This window comes from Equus przewalskii, chromosome 3 (assembly GCF_037783145.1).
Source record: "Equus przewalskii isolate Varuska chromosome 3, EquPr2, whole genome shotgun sequence".
In the NCBI taxonomy this organism is placed as follows: domain Eukaryota; kingdom Metazoa; phylum Chordata; class Mammalia; order Perissodactyla; family Equidae; genus Equus; species Equus przewalskii.
In genome coordinates this window covers 115,409,966-115,424,541 of record NC_091833.1, presented here as the reverse complement: position 1 = coordinate 115,424,541, position 14,576 = coordinate 115,409,966, and the positions used below count along the sequence as shown (strand labels likewise).

At 60.0% G+C, this 14,576-nt stretch overlaps 1 protein-coding gene across 2 annotated transcripts in view; it reads right to left on the bottom strand.

The window, feature by feature from the left end:
* The window catches only part of SORCS2 (sortilin related VPS10 domain containing receptor 2), a 485,786-nt gene that overhangs the window by 17,032 nt on the left and 454,178 nt on the right, over nucleotides 1-14,576 (bottom strand). For both annotated transcript variants that reach the window (XM_070613348.1, XM_070613347.1), the window contains exons 15-18: nucleotides 9,200-9,320; nucleotides 8,075-8,208; nucleotides 7,154-7,282; nucleotides 4,562-4,733 (exon numbers count right to left, since the gene is read on the bottom strand). In XM_070613348.1, the coding sequence (XP_070469449.1) occupies nucleotides 4,562-4,733; nucleotides 7,154-7,282; nucleotides 8,075-8,208; nucleotides 9,200-9,320 (556 nt within the window). The remainder of the gene's footprint in view (nucleotides 1-4,561; nucleotides 4,734-7,153; nucleotides 7,283-8,074; nucleotides 8,209-9,199; nucleotides 9,321-14,576) is intronic.

Sequence of the window (14,576 nt, the reverse complement as noted above, 5' to 3'; positions counted from 1 at the left end):
GGGTTCCTGAGTGTTTCTCTCATCCCATTCTGTGCGGTGCCAGCAATGACGCTGGGTTGCAGGGCCTGCGCACGGAGGAGCTCCACCGCCGCCACCTCTTCCCGGCAGAGTCACCCGCCTGAGCCCTTTACGGCACGTGTGCTACCCTGCCGGAGCATTCGCCTTCAAATGGCCGTATTTTCCTCGTAGGGTTGTGGGAAATCGAGTCAGGGAAACAATAACTTTTTCAACTTTATAGCAAGAAAGAGTTCTCATTTCAGTCTCAGATCCTCCCTCCCTTCCTCTCTCCCTCTCTCCTCTCCTCTCCTGTCAACCCTTCCTATCCTGCATCAGGACCACGCAGAGACCATACCTTAGGGGTCAGGAGGGAACAGGACCCTGGCTGACTGTTTAGCGATCCTCTTACCTTGCACCTGTCAAGCCTTAAACCTGACAGAACCCTTTAACATAAATTACGTTCATTTAACTTTCTCCACAAATGTAGTATCATGCGTTGAATAGTGTCCTCCCCCACCCCCGGAATTCGTGTCCACCCGGAACCTCAGAAGGGGACTTCCTTTGGAAGCCGGGTCTGGGCAGGTGTAATCAGTTAAGATGAGGTCACCCTGGAGTAGACGGGCCCTAATCCCGTGACTGCCATCTTTATAAAGGATGGGGAGATACAAAATGCAGAGGAGAAGCCGTGCAAAGACGGAGCAGAGGCCGGGGTGGTGTGGCCACAAGCCCAGGCGCACCGGAGCCCCCAGGAGCTGGAGAGGCAGGAGGGACCCTCCCTGGTGCCCCAGAGGGAGCCCGGTTGCCAGCGCCAGGCTCCCGACCGTGGGAGAAGTGAGCTGGGCTGTTTGACACCCACGGCGTGCGAGCATTTGCTCCGACAACCTCAGGAACCTTCCACGGGTGGCATTCTGTTGTCTCCACTTCGTGGGGCAGAGGGCGGAGGCTGTGTGAGTCCAGCGCTTGGTGTGATGGCTCGCCGTCTGCGGTCGCTCAATTTAAAGGCCTCCCAGGGTGCAGGGAGGAGGGGGGTCTCCGGTCCCACAGGCTCCTGGACGGACGGAGGGGTTTTCCGCCTGCTTCCTCGGAGGCAGAGGGCGCCTTCGACTGGTGTCAAGACGTGGCCACCTCGGGCAGGGTGCCACACCGCACCTCTGGGGCCCCGTGTTCCTGTCTGATGTACACTGAACTATTGAAACATTTTATTTAGTCAAAATCACTCATCCCTTCAGGAAGTACATCCTCATCTGCCGTACATCCTCAATGTCAAAAAACTGGAGTTCAAAGAGGAGGAGGAGAAAGAAAGGAAGAGCCTGTGGTCCGTGACACCGCCGCAGCCTGGGGTGGGCGGCACGCAGACCTGCCTCTGAGCACTTGTTTCCCACCAAGCACTTAGAAAACTTAAACCCTTTATTCTGTGACAATTGTCAATTCACATATAATCATACGGAATCTTACAGAGAGACCCGTGTCCACTGTACCCAGCTCCCCCAGTGCCTACATCTCAAAAAATGGTACTATCACCGCTCAGATATCGCCCTCAACCCAGTGGGACACAGAACCACTGAGTCACCACAGGCCCCTCCTGCTGCCCCTTGACGGCCACACCCACCTCCCCATCACACCCCCGGCTCCCTGGCCCACCAATCTGTCCTCCACGTCTATAACTGCGTCACTTCGAGCTGTCCCATCCAGGGACTCAGACAGCAGGGAGCGGCTGCGATCAGACAATTCACGAGAGTCCCCCAGGTCGCGGCTGCGTCGGCGATCTGCTCCTCGTCCTTGCAGAGTGGCGTCCAGGGCACGGATGGACCGCGGCGTGTTGAACCACTCACCCCTGGAAGGGCATCCAGGTTGTTTCCGGTTTCTGGCTATCATGAAGACAGCTGCCATGAACGTCGTGCACGGGTTTGTGTGTGAGCACAAGCTGTCATTTCTCCGGGACGAACCGCCCAGGAGTGACCATAGAGTCCCACGGTGGTTGCACGTTTCATTTTTCAAAAAACTGCCAAACTGTCTTCCAGAGCGGCTGCACCATTTCCCCTTCCCACCAGCACGTGTGAAGGATCCAGGCCCCCGCCTCCTCGCCAGCGTTTGGTGGTGGCCCTGTTTTTTATTTTAGCCGTTCTCACAGGTGTGCAGTGATCCCTCATTGTGGTTTAATTTGCATCTCCCTGGTGGCTCATGACGTTGAGCACCGTTTTACCTCCTCATCTCCCATCTGAACACCCTCTTTGATGAAACGCGTCTTCATATCTTCTGCCCATCTTCTGCCTGGACCGTTTGTTTTCTCCCTGGTGAGTTCTGAGTGTTCTTTCCACATTCTAGGAGCTCGTCCTCACTGGAGACGAGGTTTGTGCACATTTCCTCTGTACTCGGCTTTTTCATTCTCTTAACAGGGTCTTTCTCACAGCAGGAGTGTCCAATTTTCGTGAAGTGCGGTTTATCAAATTTCCTTTATGGACAGTGCTTTTGGTGTCAACCCTAAGGACTCTGCCCAGCGCCAGATCCCAAATATTCTCCCCTATCTTTTCTCTGAAAGCTTTAGTTTTCCGTTTTCCATTTCAGTGTGTGGTCCGTGTCGAGCTGGTCTCAGGGCTGAGGTTCTGGTCGAGGCTGGTTTTTACTGGCTGCTCATTTCCTGAAGATCATCCTCCTCCACGAGCAGCTTTCGCCCCCGCATCAAAATCAGCGGCGTGTTCCAGTGTGTCTGCTTCTGGGCTCTCCGTCAGCTCTTACTGTCAATTCTCAGGTATTCACAGAACCTGGGCCCCCCTCAATCCAGCACTGTTTCCACGCCCGGCTTGGTCTGTGTGTGAGGGCGCGTGTGTGACTGTATGTGTGTGTCGGTGTAGAATGTGTGTGAGCGTGCACGGTGTGTGTACCCTCCCACAGCCCTGTTCCCACACTCCTTCCCCAGGATCTGAGGAGGAAGCCAGGCGTCTTCCCGGCAGCGGTATGCGCGGGAGAACTCTCTATTCCAAGAGCGTCGTTCAGTGGCTCCCTCACCTCTGGCCGACCCGAGCTGCATGCCTGCTGCACTCAAGGGTCCGGCCCCCTGGGGTGGTGGCATTGGCAGGCTTGCCCCTCTTGGCTCCAGTTGAAGGAATCCACGGCTGCCACTGAGTTGCTGAGATGCCAGGCTGTAGGGGGCAGCAGACGGCCATTTTTCCTGGAAGTCGGTCCCGTAACTGAGGGCAGCAGCTGGGTTCACTCTGAGGGCCCAGGTGGCCCCAGGAGGTGCAGGGGGCTTCGTCCTACTGCCGCCCCAAGACACGGTTGTGAACAGAGGTGCCCACCCCTCTCCCAGGGCTGCTCCCAAGGTCCAGAGCGAGAATCTCAGGGCCAGGCTCAACTGGCACAGGGACCTGGACAGGAGGGACCCAGAGCCTGCCCTGGGACCGGCTCAGGTCTGGGGGCCGCAGACCAGGCACTGTCACATGGAGCCCCCAGGCCTGCGACCCAATGCCAGCTCTGTCACCTGCTACTGTGTGGCCTGGGGTGAGTGACTGCACCTGGCTGAGCCTCGGTTTCCCCAGCTATCAGGAGCGTTGCCAGGAGCACACCCTGTGCAGCTGGGGGAGGAGGAAGGAGGCGCCGACTCGTGGACGCTCACGCGGACAGCTCTGCGTCCTCTGTGGCCTCAGTTTCCCTGTTTGCACTAGACGAGAGCCCTGCTTTCCAACCCCAAGACCTGTGTCATCATCTCCCTGCCCCGCCTCCGCACCGTATCTTGAATGACATCCTCTAAATAAAGCACATGTGGCCATACAGCAAAAAGTTCACAGCTGTTACCCCAGGGGAACAGGAATTTTGGTGATATTTGTATTCTTGATATTTTTTATATGTGTTTCAAATGTTCTACAATGAGTATCGATTATTTTCAAAATCAGAAGAAAACAACACTTGTGCTTAAAGTAGAAAAGAGAAAGATTAGGAGACTGGGAGGAAATTTATATATATGTACATTTGAGTGTGTATATGTCCATATACACACATTATCTGTCCATATCTATCCACCCATATCTACAGCTGTATGTTATCCATGTATGTATGCATGCGTCATCCATCATCTATCTGTCAATTTATCTATCAACAGGATTTATTTTTGATTGTGGGATTATAAGTAATAGATTTTTTTAAGCTTTCTGCTTTTCTTAAGATTCCAAATTAACTAAATCAATGTAACTGGAAGTTTAAAAAATGTTATTGCCCCCACAGGGGTGAGTCAACCTGACGTCACAGTCCAGTAAACACACACTCCCGCACACATGCACACACACACCCCTGTACCCCCCCCACACACTACCACGCGTGGAGGTGGAACCTGCCTCCCATGGCCGCACTGCTGCGCTCGGACGTCTCCTCACGCCCTGCTCTGCGCTTGTCTGTTTTTCTCTTGCTTTTTCAGGGTGGCCTGGACTAGGAAGGGGCTTCCGGCCGCGGTCCCCCCCCAGCAGTTTGGGACGCGCTGCTCTGAACTGCTGGAGGCACGGGGAGCCCCTGCCCGCACACCGGTCCCCCCACCACCCAGAGGCCCGGCACTGCGGGAGGCCGCCCCGCTCACCTGCTCCTGCCGCACCTCGAACAGGACATCCTCTCCGGGCCGCACGGCCACCGCCTGGCCGCGGACGCGCACCTGCAGGCCCCGGGGCGGCGTCAGGGGGCACTGCAGCGGCGTGGGGCTCTGCTGCAGGTCCACGCCACCCTCACACGTGTTGGACACGACCTTCCGGTACCTGCGGTCAGAGAACGGGTCAGGGTTGCACAGATGGGCAGGGCCGGGCTGGCTGGTGACCTCCATGCTCTGCCTCCCAGCCTCCTCTGACTCCACCTGACTGCTCTTACGGCCCCAGGTTAGAGACGAGACGACTGGCTCGGGTGGAATGACCAGGAATGACAGGACCTGCTGGGTCACCCCGCGTGTCCCGGGTCTGATCATATTACTTATAATAAAGATCATACCTGTGGTTATTGGTGCCGAGGGGCTGAGGAAGGGGGCCAGTCTGGATTTCGTGGCCTTGCTAAGAAACGTGGGAGGACAGCCCGAGAGGGGCCGGGTTCAACCTTGGCCTTGCCGCTGAGGTGCCCTGTGGCTGTGGGCAAGCGTACCCTCCCGGGGCTCCGTCCCCATTCCCTTGAGAGAGCTGGACCGGATGATGCCTGAGTCATCGACTCATGCATGTGGCATGTGCTTACTGAGCAGCTACTGTGTGCCAGGGACTGAGGTGAGGGCCAATCACATGGTCCTGCCCTTGCACAGTGGACTGTCCAATGGGGGAGCCAGACCTCAGCAAACCGTCCCCCACATCGAGGTACAGTCATGACTGTGACAAACGCTGGGATGGGGCAGCACCTGGGTATCTGGTCCCTGAGAAAAGGGCTTTCTGCTGAGACGAGAAAGGGGGGCAAGAGAGGAAGGAACATCCAGACAGCAGGATCAGCATGTGCAAAGGTCCTGTGGTGGGTGGCCTGAGCCAGTGTGGGGAGCAGGTGTGGGATGAGGCTGGGAGGGGCTGGTGGGCAGAGCCCAATGGGCCCTGGGAAGCTCTTTGGGAGACCACGGGAAAGCTCAGGCAGTGTCAGCTCACTTCCCCCTGAGAGGTTCCTGCAGGCTACACTGGGTCTCTGGGTCTGGGAAGCTAGCTCACTGCCCAACTGGCTGGGCCTGCCTGCCTCCCCGAGCCTCGTGCCTGGCCTTCCCTCACAGCTCAGCCACTGAACATTCAGAAGCTCATCATGCAAAAACACCTTTGATTAGTTTGAAAGAAAATGTACTAAGAGCTACCCACCCACAGCACCTTGGTGCCCAGAGTGTGCAGATGGCACGAAATGAAACTCTTTGCCGTCAAGATGGATCCTGGCTCTGACCCTTTAGACAAGAATACCTGCTTGCCAAGCCCTGGTGGGCGCACCAGAGTGGCTGCTGTGGCTGCCTGATGGAGGGATGGATGGATGATGGATGATGGACAGATGGACGGATGATGGAGGGATGGATGGACGATGGAGGGATGGATGGATGATGGATGGATGGATGATGGATGACAGATAAATGGGTGGATGGATGGATGATGGATGACAGATGGATGATAGATGGACAGATGAATGGGTGATGGATGGATGGATGATGAATGGATGACAGATGGATGGATGGGTGGATGATGGATGGACGGGTGGATGGATGGAGAATTAAATGGAGAGATGGGTGACTGGATGGATGGACAGACGGATGGATGATGGATGCATGGTGGGCGGGTGGATGGCTGGCTGGTGGGGTTTGTGCCGCTGAGGCCAAGCCTGCGATTTCGGTGCTGGCTCCTCAGGCTCTGCCCCGCCGCATGCGCAGGGTTAGTAACGGGATTCTCTAATAAGCCCATAGGCTTTTTCCTCTGTCTCAACACTTCTTTAAAGGGAAATGGGGACCTTAAGATGGAGCATGCTTGGGGCCTCTTCCAGCTGCAGCTCACAGCTTTTGTGTACCTAAGGTTTTTGTATGAAGTGACTCATTTAAAAACAATCCCTCAGCCTCTAGGGGAGAAAAAGTATCATGATTGCTCTTCACCCTCACGCACAGCTGGTGTTCACCACCCCACACGCTGAAGGGACGCCTACTATGCGCCATGGAGCTTACAGTCCACCACGGAGGACAACTGGCTGAGTGACGACAATGACCCGGACAAGTGCTACGACAGAAGTAAGCTCAGGGCTCAGGGCGCATGGTCAGGGAGGGCTTCTTGGAGGAAGTGCCATTCAAGGTGAGACCAAAAGGGAGTGTGAGCTCCTCCGGCCCAGCTCAGGGCTGGCTCGTTCCAGGGTGGCAAATGGGGAATGGTCCTGGCCCTGCAGGGGCTCAGAGGACCAGGAGGGGGCATCATTTCCCTGGGTCGGCTCAGCCCCCATGCAGGTGTGAGCCCTGAGGCCCCCTGGGCCTTCTCGGCCCTTTGCTCTCTGCTCAGAGCCGGCTGAAGACACCGCCTCCCCCCAGCACTTGCCCCACGGGCTCAGACTAGAGAAGCCTGTGGGGCCAGTGACCCTCAGGACCCCGCAATCAGGACGTCTTCAGCCCTGACTTCTCTTTCCTGATTCCATGTGGGGAGCCGCGGGCGCCAGGCAGGCAGGAGGCTGGGGGTGCTCGTGGCCCTGCCCCAGCCGCACTCACCCGAGACTGCTGGTGTAGGTCTGGCCCAGGACACAGTCGTCGGGGGGGGCCAGAGGGTTAAACCAGAAGTTGGCAAAGCACTTGTTGGCCTCAGAGTCTGAGGACGGGGAGCGCTCAAATCCGTAGTCGCTGCGGGAGGGAAGAACTGTGGTCAGGAGCCAGGCTCCGGCAGGGGCCTCACATTGAGGGCCGACTAGGCACCCATTTGTGGGGACACCCAGGAGAATCCACATGGCCCTCTCCCAGTAGGTGGTGGGCCTGAAAGCTGACAGTTGCGTTCCAGGTGAGAAGGGATACAAAGGGGATTCTGGGAATGCACAGGACAGAGTTAAGTCCAGCCTGGTGTCCTGGAGGGCTGCCTGGAGGAGGTGAGCTGACTCTCAAAGGATGAGCAGGAGATAGTCAGAGAAAGAGAGGAGAGGGCACTACAAGCTCCCCTCAGTGCTGGTGCAGGGGGTAGAGGTGGAGGCGACTGGAACGTGAGGGGAGCAGGATGGGGGTGAGGACAGCTGGGGGCAGGCGGGTGAGCTGGAACGCGAACATTCTCCCGTGGGCGGTGAGCAGCCACAGGGGTTCTGAGCAGGGCAGGGAGTGGTCAGGGGCTCTCGGCAGAGCTCCTGGACCAGGGAAGGGTCCGGCTGGCCCGGCTGGTCCCGAGACACCCTCCCTGTTCCCACTTTCTCCCCACCTGCCATGAGCGGGCGCTGGTGGGGGTCTGAACCACACGCCAGTGAATTCTGTAGCCCCCTAGGGCAGGGCGAGTGGACCCAGTGACTTGGTTCTGATGCACGGCAGAAGGCAGAGGCAAGAGGGGCAGCGCCGAGACCCGGTCACAGCCCAGGTGCACCACCCCGGGGACAGCGGCCGCCACTCCATGAGGCCACTCCAGGGTGGCCCTGATGGCGGCGGGCGGAGCCTCACCAGAGGAAGTCAGAGGCCCGGCAGGCGCACACGCGGGACGCCAGCGCAGACGTGAAGGCCCTCCCCTTGATGCACCAGGACGAGGGCTTCCTCTTCCGGAAGCTTCTCTGCTGGCCCATGATGCAGCGGTCACCCTGCGCAGGAAGGTCGGGTGAGGGGCTGCCCGAGGGGGCGACGCTCCGCATCGGCTTGTCTGCTGACCTCACCCGCCCCGAAAACGGCCGCATCCTCCACCCCCTAGCAGCCGCCGGGACGGGGGTTGTCCCCTTTTACAGAGGGGTAAACCGAGGCCCAGAAGGGGAGGCACGTGCCCGAGGTCAAGCTGGGCAGCCTCCCTCCCACCCCAGCCACAAGCATTCATTGAGCACCCACTGCGTGCAAACTCCATGGGGGCCTGGGGGTCACAGGGCTGCTGGGAACGAGGCCCCACGCAGGAGCCACGGCCCCGGGGGCGCATGTGGACACACAGTAGGTCCTCAGTGGACGATCCTAACAGGCACTGTGGCAGTAACAGGTGCAGGGTCCCCCCAACAATTCCAGAGCACCCCCCCTGAAATCCCGACCTCCCCCATCCCACCTGGGGTAGCATGACCTGCTCTGACCCTGGCGGGGGCCACTGAGCCCTTGTCTCCTCGCTCCGTGTGGGGAGCACACACTGTGCTGGAGAGACGTTTGCGTGTCTGAGTGATGGGTGGGGCTGCCCGACCCGCTGCCGGGTTAGGATACAGACACACGCCCCGCCCCACCTTCCTAAGGTCAGGACGATCCTGGCCCCCAGGCACAAGACTCCACGGCCGCAGTGGGGCCTGGGGCCTGCCCCTGCGTGTGACCGGGACCCAGCCCCAAGCAGCCCCGGGCGCCAGGAAGGGCAGGAAACCCTGCAGAAGGACCGGACACCTCAGGGCGGTCGGGGTTCTGGGTAGGCCTCTTAGAGGAGGGGAGGCCTGGTGGCCTCGCAGGATGGGGACTCTGGCAGGCAGAGGGGGTGCGTCGGGACACCTGCACCAGCCACCTGCGCCCGGCCACCTGCACCCGGCCCACCAGTGCCTGCCCACCTGCACCGGCTCCCCTGTGCCCGCCCACCTGCACCTGGCCCACCAGCGCCCACCCCCTGCACCCGCCCACCTGCAGGTTGGCGAGGTCCCAGGAGCTGTAGTCCTCCTCGCTGCACGGCCTGGAGAACGAGGGCCGGAAGTCCACCTTGACCAGCTCCCAGTCAGAGCGGAAGCTGATGTGGCCGAAGACGCTGCGGGCGGAGGCAGGGGAGGAGGCCACCTTACTTGGGCCCTGTCCCCACAGTGCAAACCGCTTCCCTCGGCCTCAGTTCCTACCTGCGCAGTGGGCCCCACCATGCCTCTCCTCCCGTCCATGATGTGCTGTCTGGTCTAATCCACATTACAGCTCAGTGAGATGAGTCCACCCCCATTTTATAGAAAGGAAAACTGAGGCACAGAGAGGTTCAGTAGCTTGCCCAAGGTCACACAGTTTGTTTGTGCCATTTCTTGTCCGTCACCAGTCATCTGCTGAGTGACTTCCATGGGCCCAGATTCCTCCCTCTCTGAGAAGGCTGCTGCTTAAAGAGTTTTCACCTGCTGCTCCGGATACTTCACACTTGGGCTCCAAACACCACAGAAGAGAAGCCCAGCCTGCACTTCTGGTCCTTCTCTAGTCCAGCCTGCAGCACTTGGGCCATATTACCAGAGGTCAAGCATCTGAATGAGGGAGGTGATGCACCCTTCTCTGGTCTTGGTCCCCTTCCAAGCACACCGATGGGCTGGATACTTGGGGGAGGCCAGTCACCATGTGAAAGGATGCAAACCCCGTTCTAGGATAGTAGTTGAGAAAGGTCTTGGAGGGTTTTATTGGGGACATGGTGGCTGGATCTGAAGGTCCTAGGCTGATATTTGACAAGGAGTTTTGGCTCCATAGGACACTTCTGAGCCAGGCAGGCCTGAGATGACGCCCGTTTACCACATCTGCGACCTTGGGCAGGTCTATCTCCATCTGCGTACCTCAGTTTCCTTGGCTTGAAAATGGGGGTGTAACTGCCCTTTCAAGATCGATGGTGGATTAGTGATGGTTTGTGTAGGATGCTGGCACACAGTAGGAGCTTTACACACATGCACACGCTCGTGTGTGCACCTATACACACTCATGTGCCCACACACTCACACTCGTGTGCACATATGCTCACACATGACCTCTACTCCCCAGAACACTCCCACAAAGTAGATACTATTATCTTTCTTTTTTTTTTTTGAGAAAGATTAGCCCTGAGCTAACTACTGCCAGTCCTCCTCTTCTTGCTGAGGAAGACTGGCCCTGAGCTAACATCCGTGCCCATCTTCCTCTACTTTACATGTGGGACGCCTACCACAGCATGGCTGCCAAGCGGTGCCATGTCCACACCCGGAATCCGAACCAGCAAACCCCGGGCCGCCAAGAAGCGGAACGTGTGAACTTAACCGCTGCGCCACCGGGCTGGCTCCTATTATCTTTCTTTTACAGAGAAGATCTCGAGCCTCCACGGGCGCCGGGACCTCCTCTGGCCCTCACGGCCCCTGAGCCCCCGTCTCGGCCTTGACCTTCATCTGGGGTCAGTGTCCCTGTCCCCCGTCCTGGGCCGATCGCTCTCCACATCCTGTGCCCTCCTTCCTCCCCGTCCGCCCACAGACTTGGGGTCTGGAGACACCACAGGGTCCCCTGCCAACTCTGGCCTTCTGCGTGCATGCGTTCTGTCTTTCTGTCACCAACAGTCCCTTTGTGCTTCTGTCCTCTGGGCAAGTCCTGGAGCGGGCGGGCGGAGCCGGCGGGCGGGGACTCTCCTGCGGCTGGTGGACGCGGCCCAGCGAGGACCGACCCCGCTTGCCCTCTGCCTCTTCCTGCCCCTGAGCCACTGCTTCCGACACGATGGTGGTGGGAGGCCCGCACAGTGGTGACCGCGCCGCGAAGGTGTCCTGCCTGCACCTGTCCTGATGCCGTCCTTCCATCCACAGCTCTCTCGCTGGAGAGTGTCACTCGTGGGGGACGTTCTCTGCCAGGCCATCTCCCTCTCGCAGACGAAGCCTGCTGGTTGGTCACTTAGAGTGTGAGGGTCTTCTCTCGCCTAAGGGACGCTCTTAGAGGGAGAAACTCAGGTCCTCGCCAGTGTCCTCCCGTGGCGTGAGGCGGGGCTCTGCTGCCCTGAAAGCCATGTTCTTATGACGGTGACAGTGGCGTGACTGCTGACGCGTACGGTGCTGGTGCATCTCTCCTTCAGTCCTCCCCAGACCCCGCAAGGTGACCTGTTATCATCCAGCTCACAGGTGAGGAACCTGAGGCCAGGGACCCACGGGACGCACGGCCGCAGCCCCCCTCCCGGACGACCCGGGGCTGGTGACTCCAGGAAACGCCGTCAGCACTGGACCAAGTGGCAGACACGGTGGCCCCCCTCCCCGAGGAAGCCTCGGTCTCCCCGGGTGCCCCGTGTGAGCGGGAAAGCCGGGTTTGGTTGGTCTCATTAGTCCCCACTGGGTCTCTGAAGTCCTGCCTTCTGTGAAACCTAGAACCTCAGCTGATCCTGCCAGGAGCACCCGTCATCAGGGTCATTCTGAGTTTTAGGAAGTGGGTGCCAAAGGGAGCCTAGGAAAAAGGGACGGTGGGGCAGGCAGTCGGCGAGGAATCCATGCCCTTTAAACAGCTCCCTCCCTCCCCCCCAGGGTGCAGCCTGGGGGCCCTCCCCCCCGGGGGGCAGCCTGGGGGCCCTCACCCCTCCGAGGCCCAGGCAGGCCTGGTGGGGACGGGAGGGCAGGCAAAGGCGAGCAGGGCTGGGGAAAGATGACTATGGTCAGCTTGGACGAGACCTTGGGACACATGTGGGTAAAGAAACGACGTGGAAAATGCTCTCAACTGTGTAAGAAACAGGAGCGGGGGTGGGGGAGTGGGCGGGGGGACACACGGGACAGAGAGAGAGAGAGAAAAGGACAGAGAGACAGAGACAGAGAGAGAGAGGGAAGAGGGAGACAGAGACTGGTCTGACCGAGGGCTCTATGACGGTCCGGCAGTCCGGGAGCCCAACTTTTCACTCTGATGCGCTGGCACGTTCCCTCCTTCACCGTCTGCATCATTTCTGTGTCGACCGGCGTTTGAAGGGTGTTTGGAGGGGGTGAAACGGGAGGCCTGTGGGTGCCGTTCCGGTGTTTTGAAAAGAATTTGAAAGAGCCTGGCTGTGAATTCTGCCGTTAGAATCCACATTCATTAGAATGTCCGGGGATGAAAGGCTGTCTGTCGGTGGGAGAGGAAAACTGTGCTATCTCTGGGGCCGACCCGGCCCTGATGCCCTGACACGCGGGCGGAGGGCTGGCCTCCTGCAGCCCCGAGTTCAGCGCCCTGGGGGCAGAAAGTGCTCCCACTTCCGGGTGGGGGACGCTGAGGCCCGAGACCCAGCTGACGGGCACCCTCTGCAAAGACAGCAAGGGCCAACAGTCCCCTGTGTTTCTGAGTCCCCCCTTCCACTCCGTGGCCTCTGACCCTGGGAAGCTGCTCAACCATGCGAAGGGGCCTGGCCGCCTGCCCGCCACACCCAAGAGAGCCCTGCCTGGGACCCCAGCTGCCCACTCCTGTCCTGACCCGAGCTGCCCCCAGCAAGAAGGAGCGTGGACACACACAGTCGGGCATGACTGTCCTCCCCGGGACACAGGGCAGCATCGCAGGTCCCCCCGTCTCTGGCTACCCGGGCCATGCAGAGCTGACCCCAGAGGGGTCCTGCCCACCACTTCCTCAGCGCAGGATTGCTGGCGGGATGGCAGCACCTCTAAAAGGGGGGAAGAAGTCCTCCCGCGGAGACTGACTTCTTACGAGAACAGAATGAGAAAACTTGTAAAAGCGGCCCCATAACGTGCAGCCGCGGCGCAAGAGCCCACACTGGCAAAGATACGGGGGGCCCCCAGCAGGGTCACCGGAGCTGAATTTAAGTCTGGTAGGAATTCAGACCACTACCTGTCTGCCATCTCTAACGCCCTGACAAGGGGTCCTCGTCACGGATCCCACGCCCCCCCACCCCACCCCGCCTGCGGTTCCCTGAGCCTGGGTGTGGGCTCCGAGGTGGTGGCCATCAGTGGGTGGACCTCCAGGGCTGTGCTCCAGCCGGAGGAGGCAGGGGCTGCTCGCATAGCCTCCTCACAGACAAAGGGGGCGTGCTGGGCCTGCAGAAGGGCAGAGGCACCGGCACATCCGGCAGGGTCATCCGTGTTGGGCGGTTTCTGCCTGGTTGGCCTGCTCCCCACAGCACGGCTGTCCGAGGGCCCCAGGATGGGGCCTCCGAGGGGACGGGGCACACAGAGAGGTTGGGGGCTGGGGGTTAGGCGCCGTGGGGGCTTATCCAAGGCGGTCTCCTTGGGGAATTGGCAAGTGGGGGTGCCAGCCCTTCACGGCTGATGGGAAAGTGGACAGGGCCTCGGGCTCGAAGCCCCCACGAGCTGGAAGTGCCAGCAGGCGAGTGTGACGGGGTAACGACCGGCGCTTCCCACGGGGCTGTGCCAGGGGGGCCCTCCGGGTGATGAATCCACGCCACCCAGGCCGAGTGTGCAGGGTTGGGGGCACGCGGCCCGGCCACTCCACTGGGAGCAGGCAGAGCTGGCCCCTCTGCTCCAGGAGGGACCGAGCCAGAGCTGAAGGACAGTAAAAATCTTCGCGCAGGACAGTGTGGGCTTCTTGGCCCGCAGCTCATCCTTGGGCCTGTGTCCCATCCATCCAGCCCAGGTCAAAGGTCAGCTGCTCCAAGATGCCTTTGACCACCACCTGACCCCAACGGCAGTCCCTCCCCACCCCCAGCTCACCCTGTTATGTCAGCATCTGTCACATAAATGAGGAATTGGTGTTTGACCTGTCTGTCCACTCGACTGCCAGCTCTGGGTCACCTCGGGGGCCTTGGTGCCCAGGATGGTGGGCGGCACATTGCTGGCCAGGCTGGAGTGACCAGGGAAGGGCCAGCCCCCACGGCTTCCCTGTGGTGTGGAGCCCAGTGGACTCAGATGGCAGGAGGAGGCGCATCTCCCTTCCACCCGGACCGCCTGCCCCTGGCCACGCCCTCAGGAAGCTTCCTCAAGTCCGCCGGGGAGGAAGAGAGGGAGCAGCTGGGGAGGCCGGTGCAGGGCCCCAGGGGTCACAGCACAGGCGTCCAGTCCCGGGGGCCGCAGCCCTGGCCCCGAGCTCAGCACTGCGCCGGGGAGAGCTGTGGGCGCCGCAGTGGTGGCCAGGCTGCCGCAACAAACTGCCATGGCTGGGCCTTCCATCAACAGAGACCAACTCCCTCACGCTCTGGAGAAGTCTGAGACGAAGGCCTCACGGGCCTGGGCCCCTCGGACACTCCGGGAGGGTCCTTCCTGCCTCTCCCAGCTCCCGGGGGGCTCCGGGCATCCCTGGGTTGTGGCCGCATCGCCCAGTCTGTGCCCCAGTTGTCACGTGGCCTCTCCCTGTGTCTGTGCGTCTCGGGGTCCTCTCCTCTTCCACGAGGACACCGGTC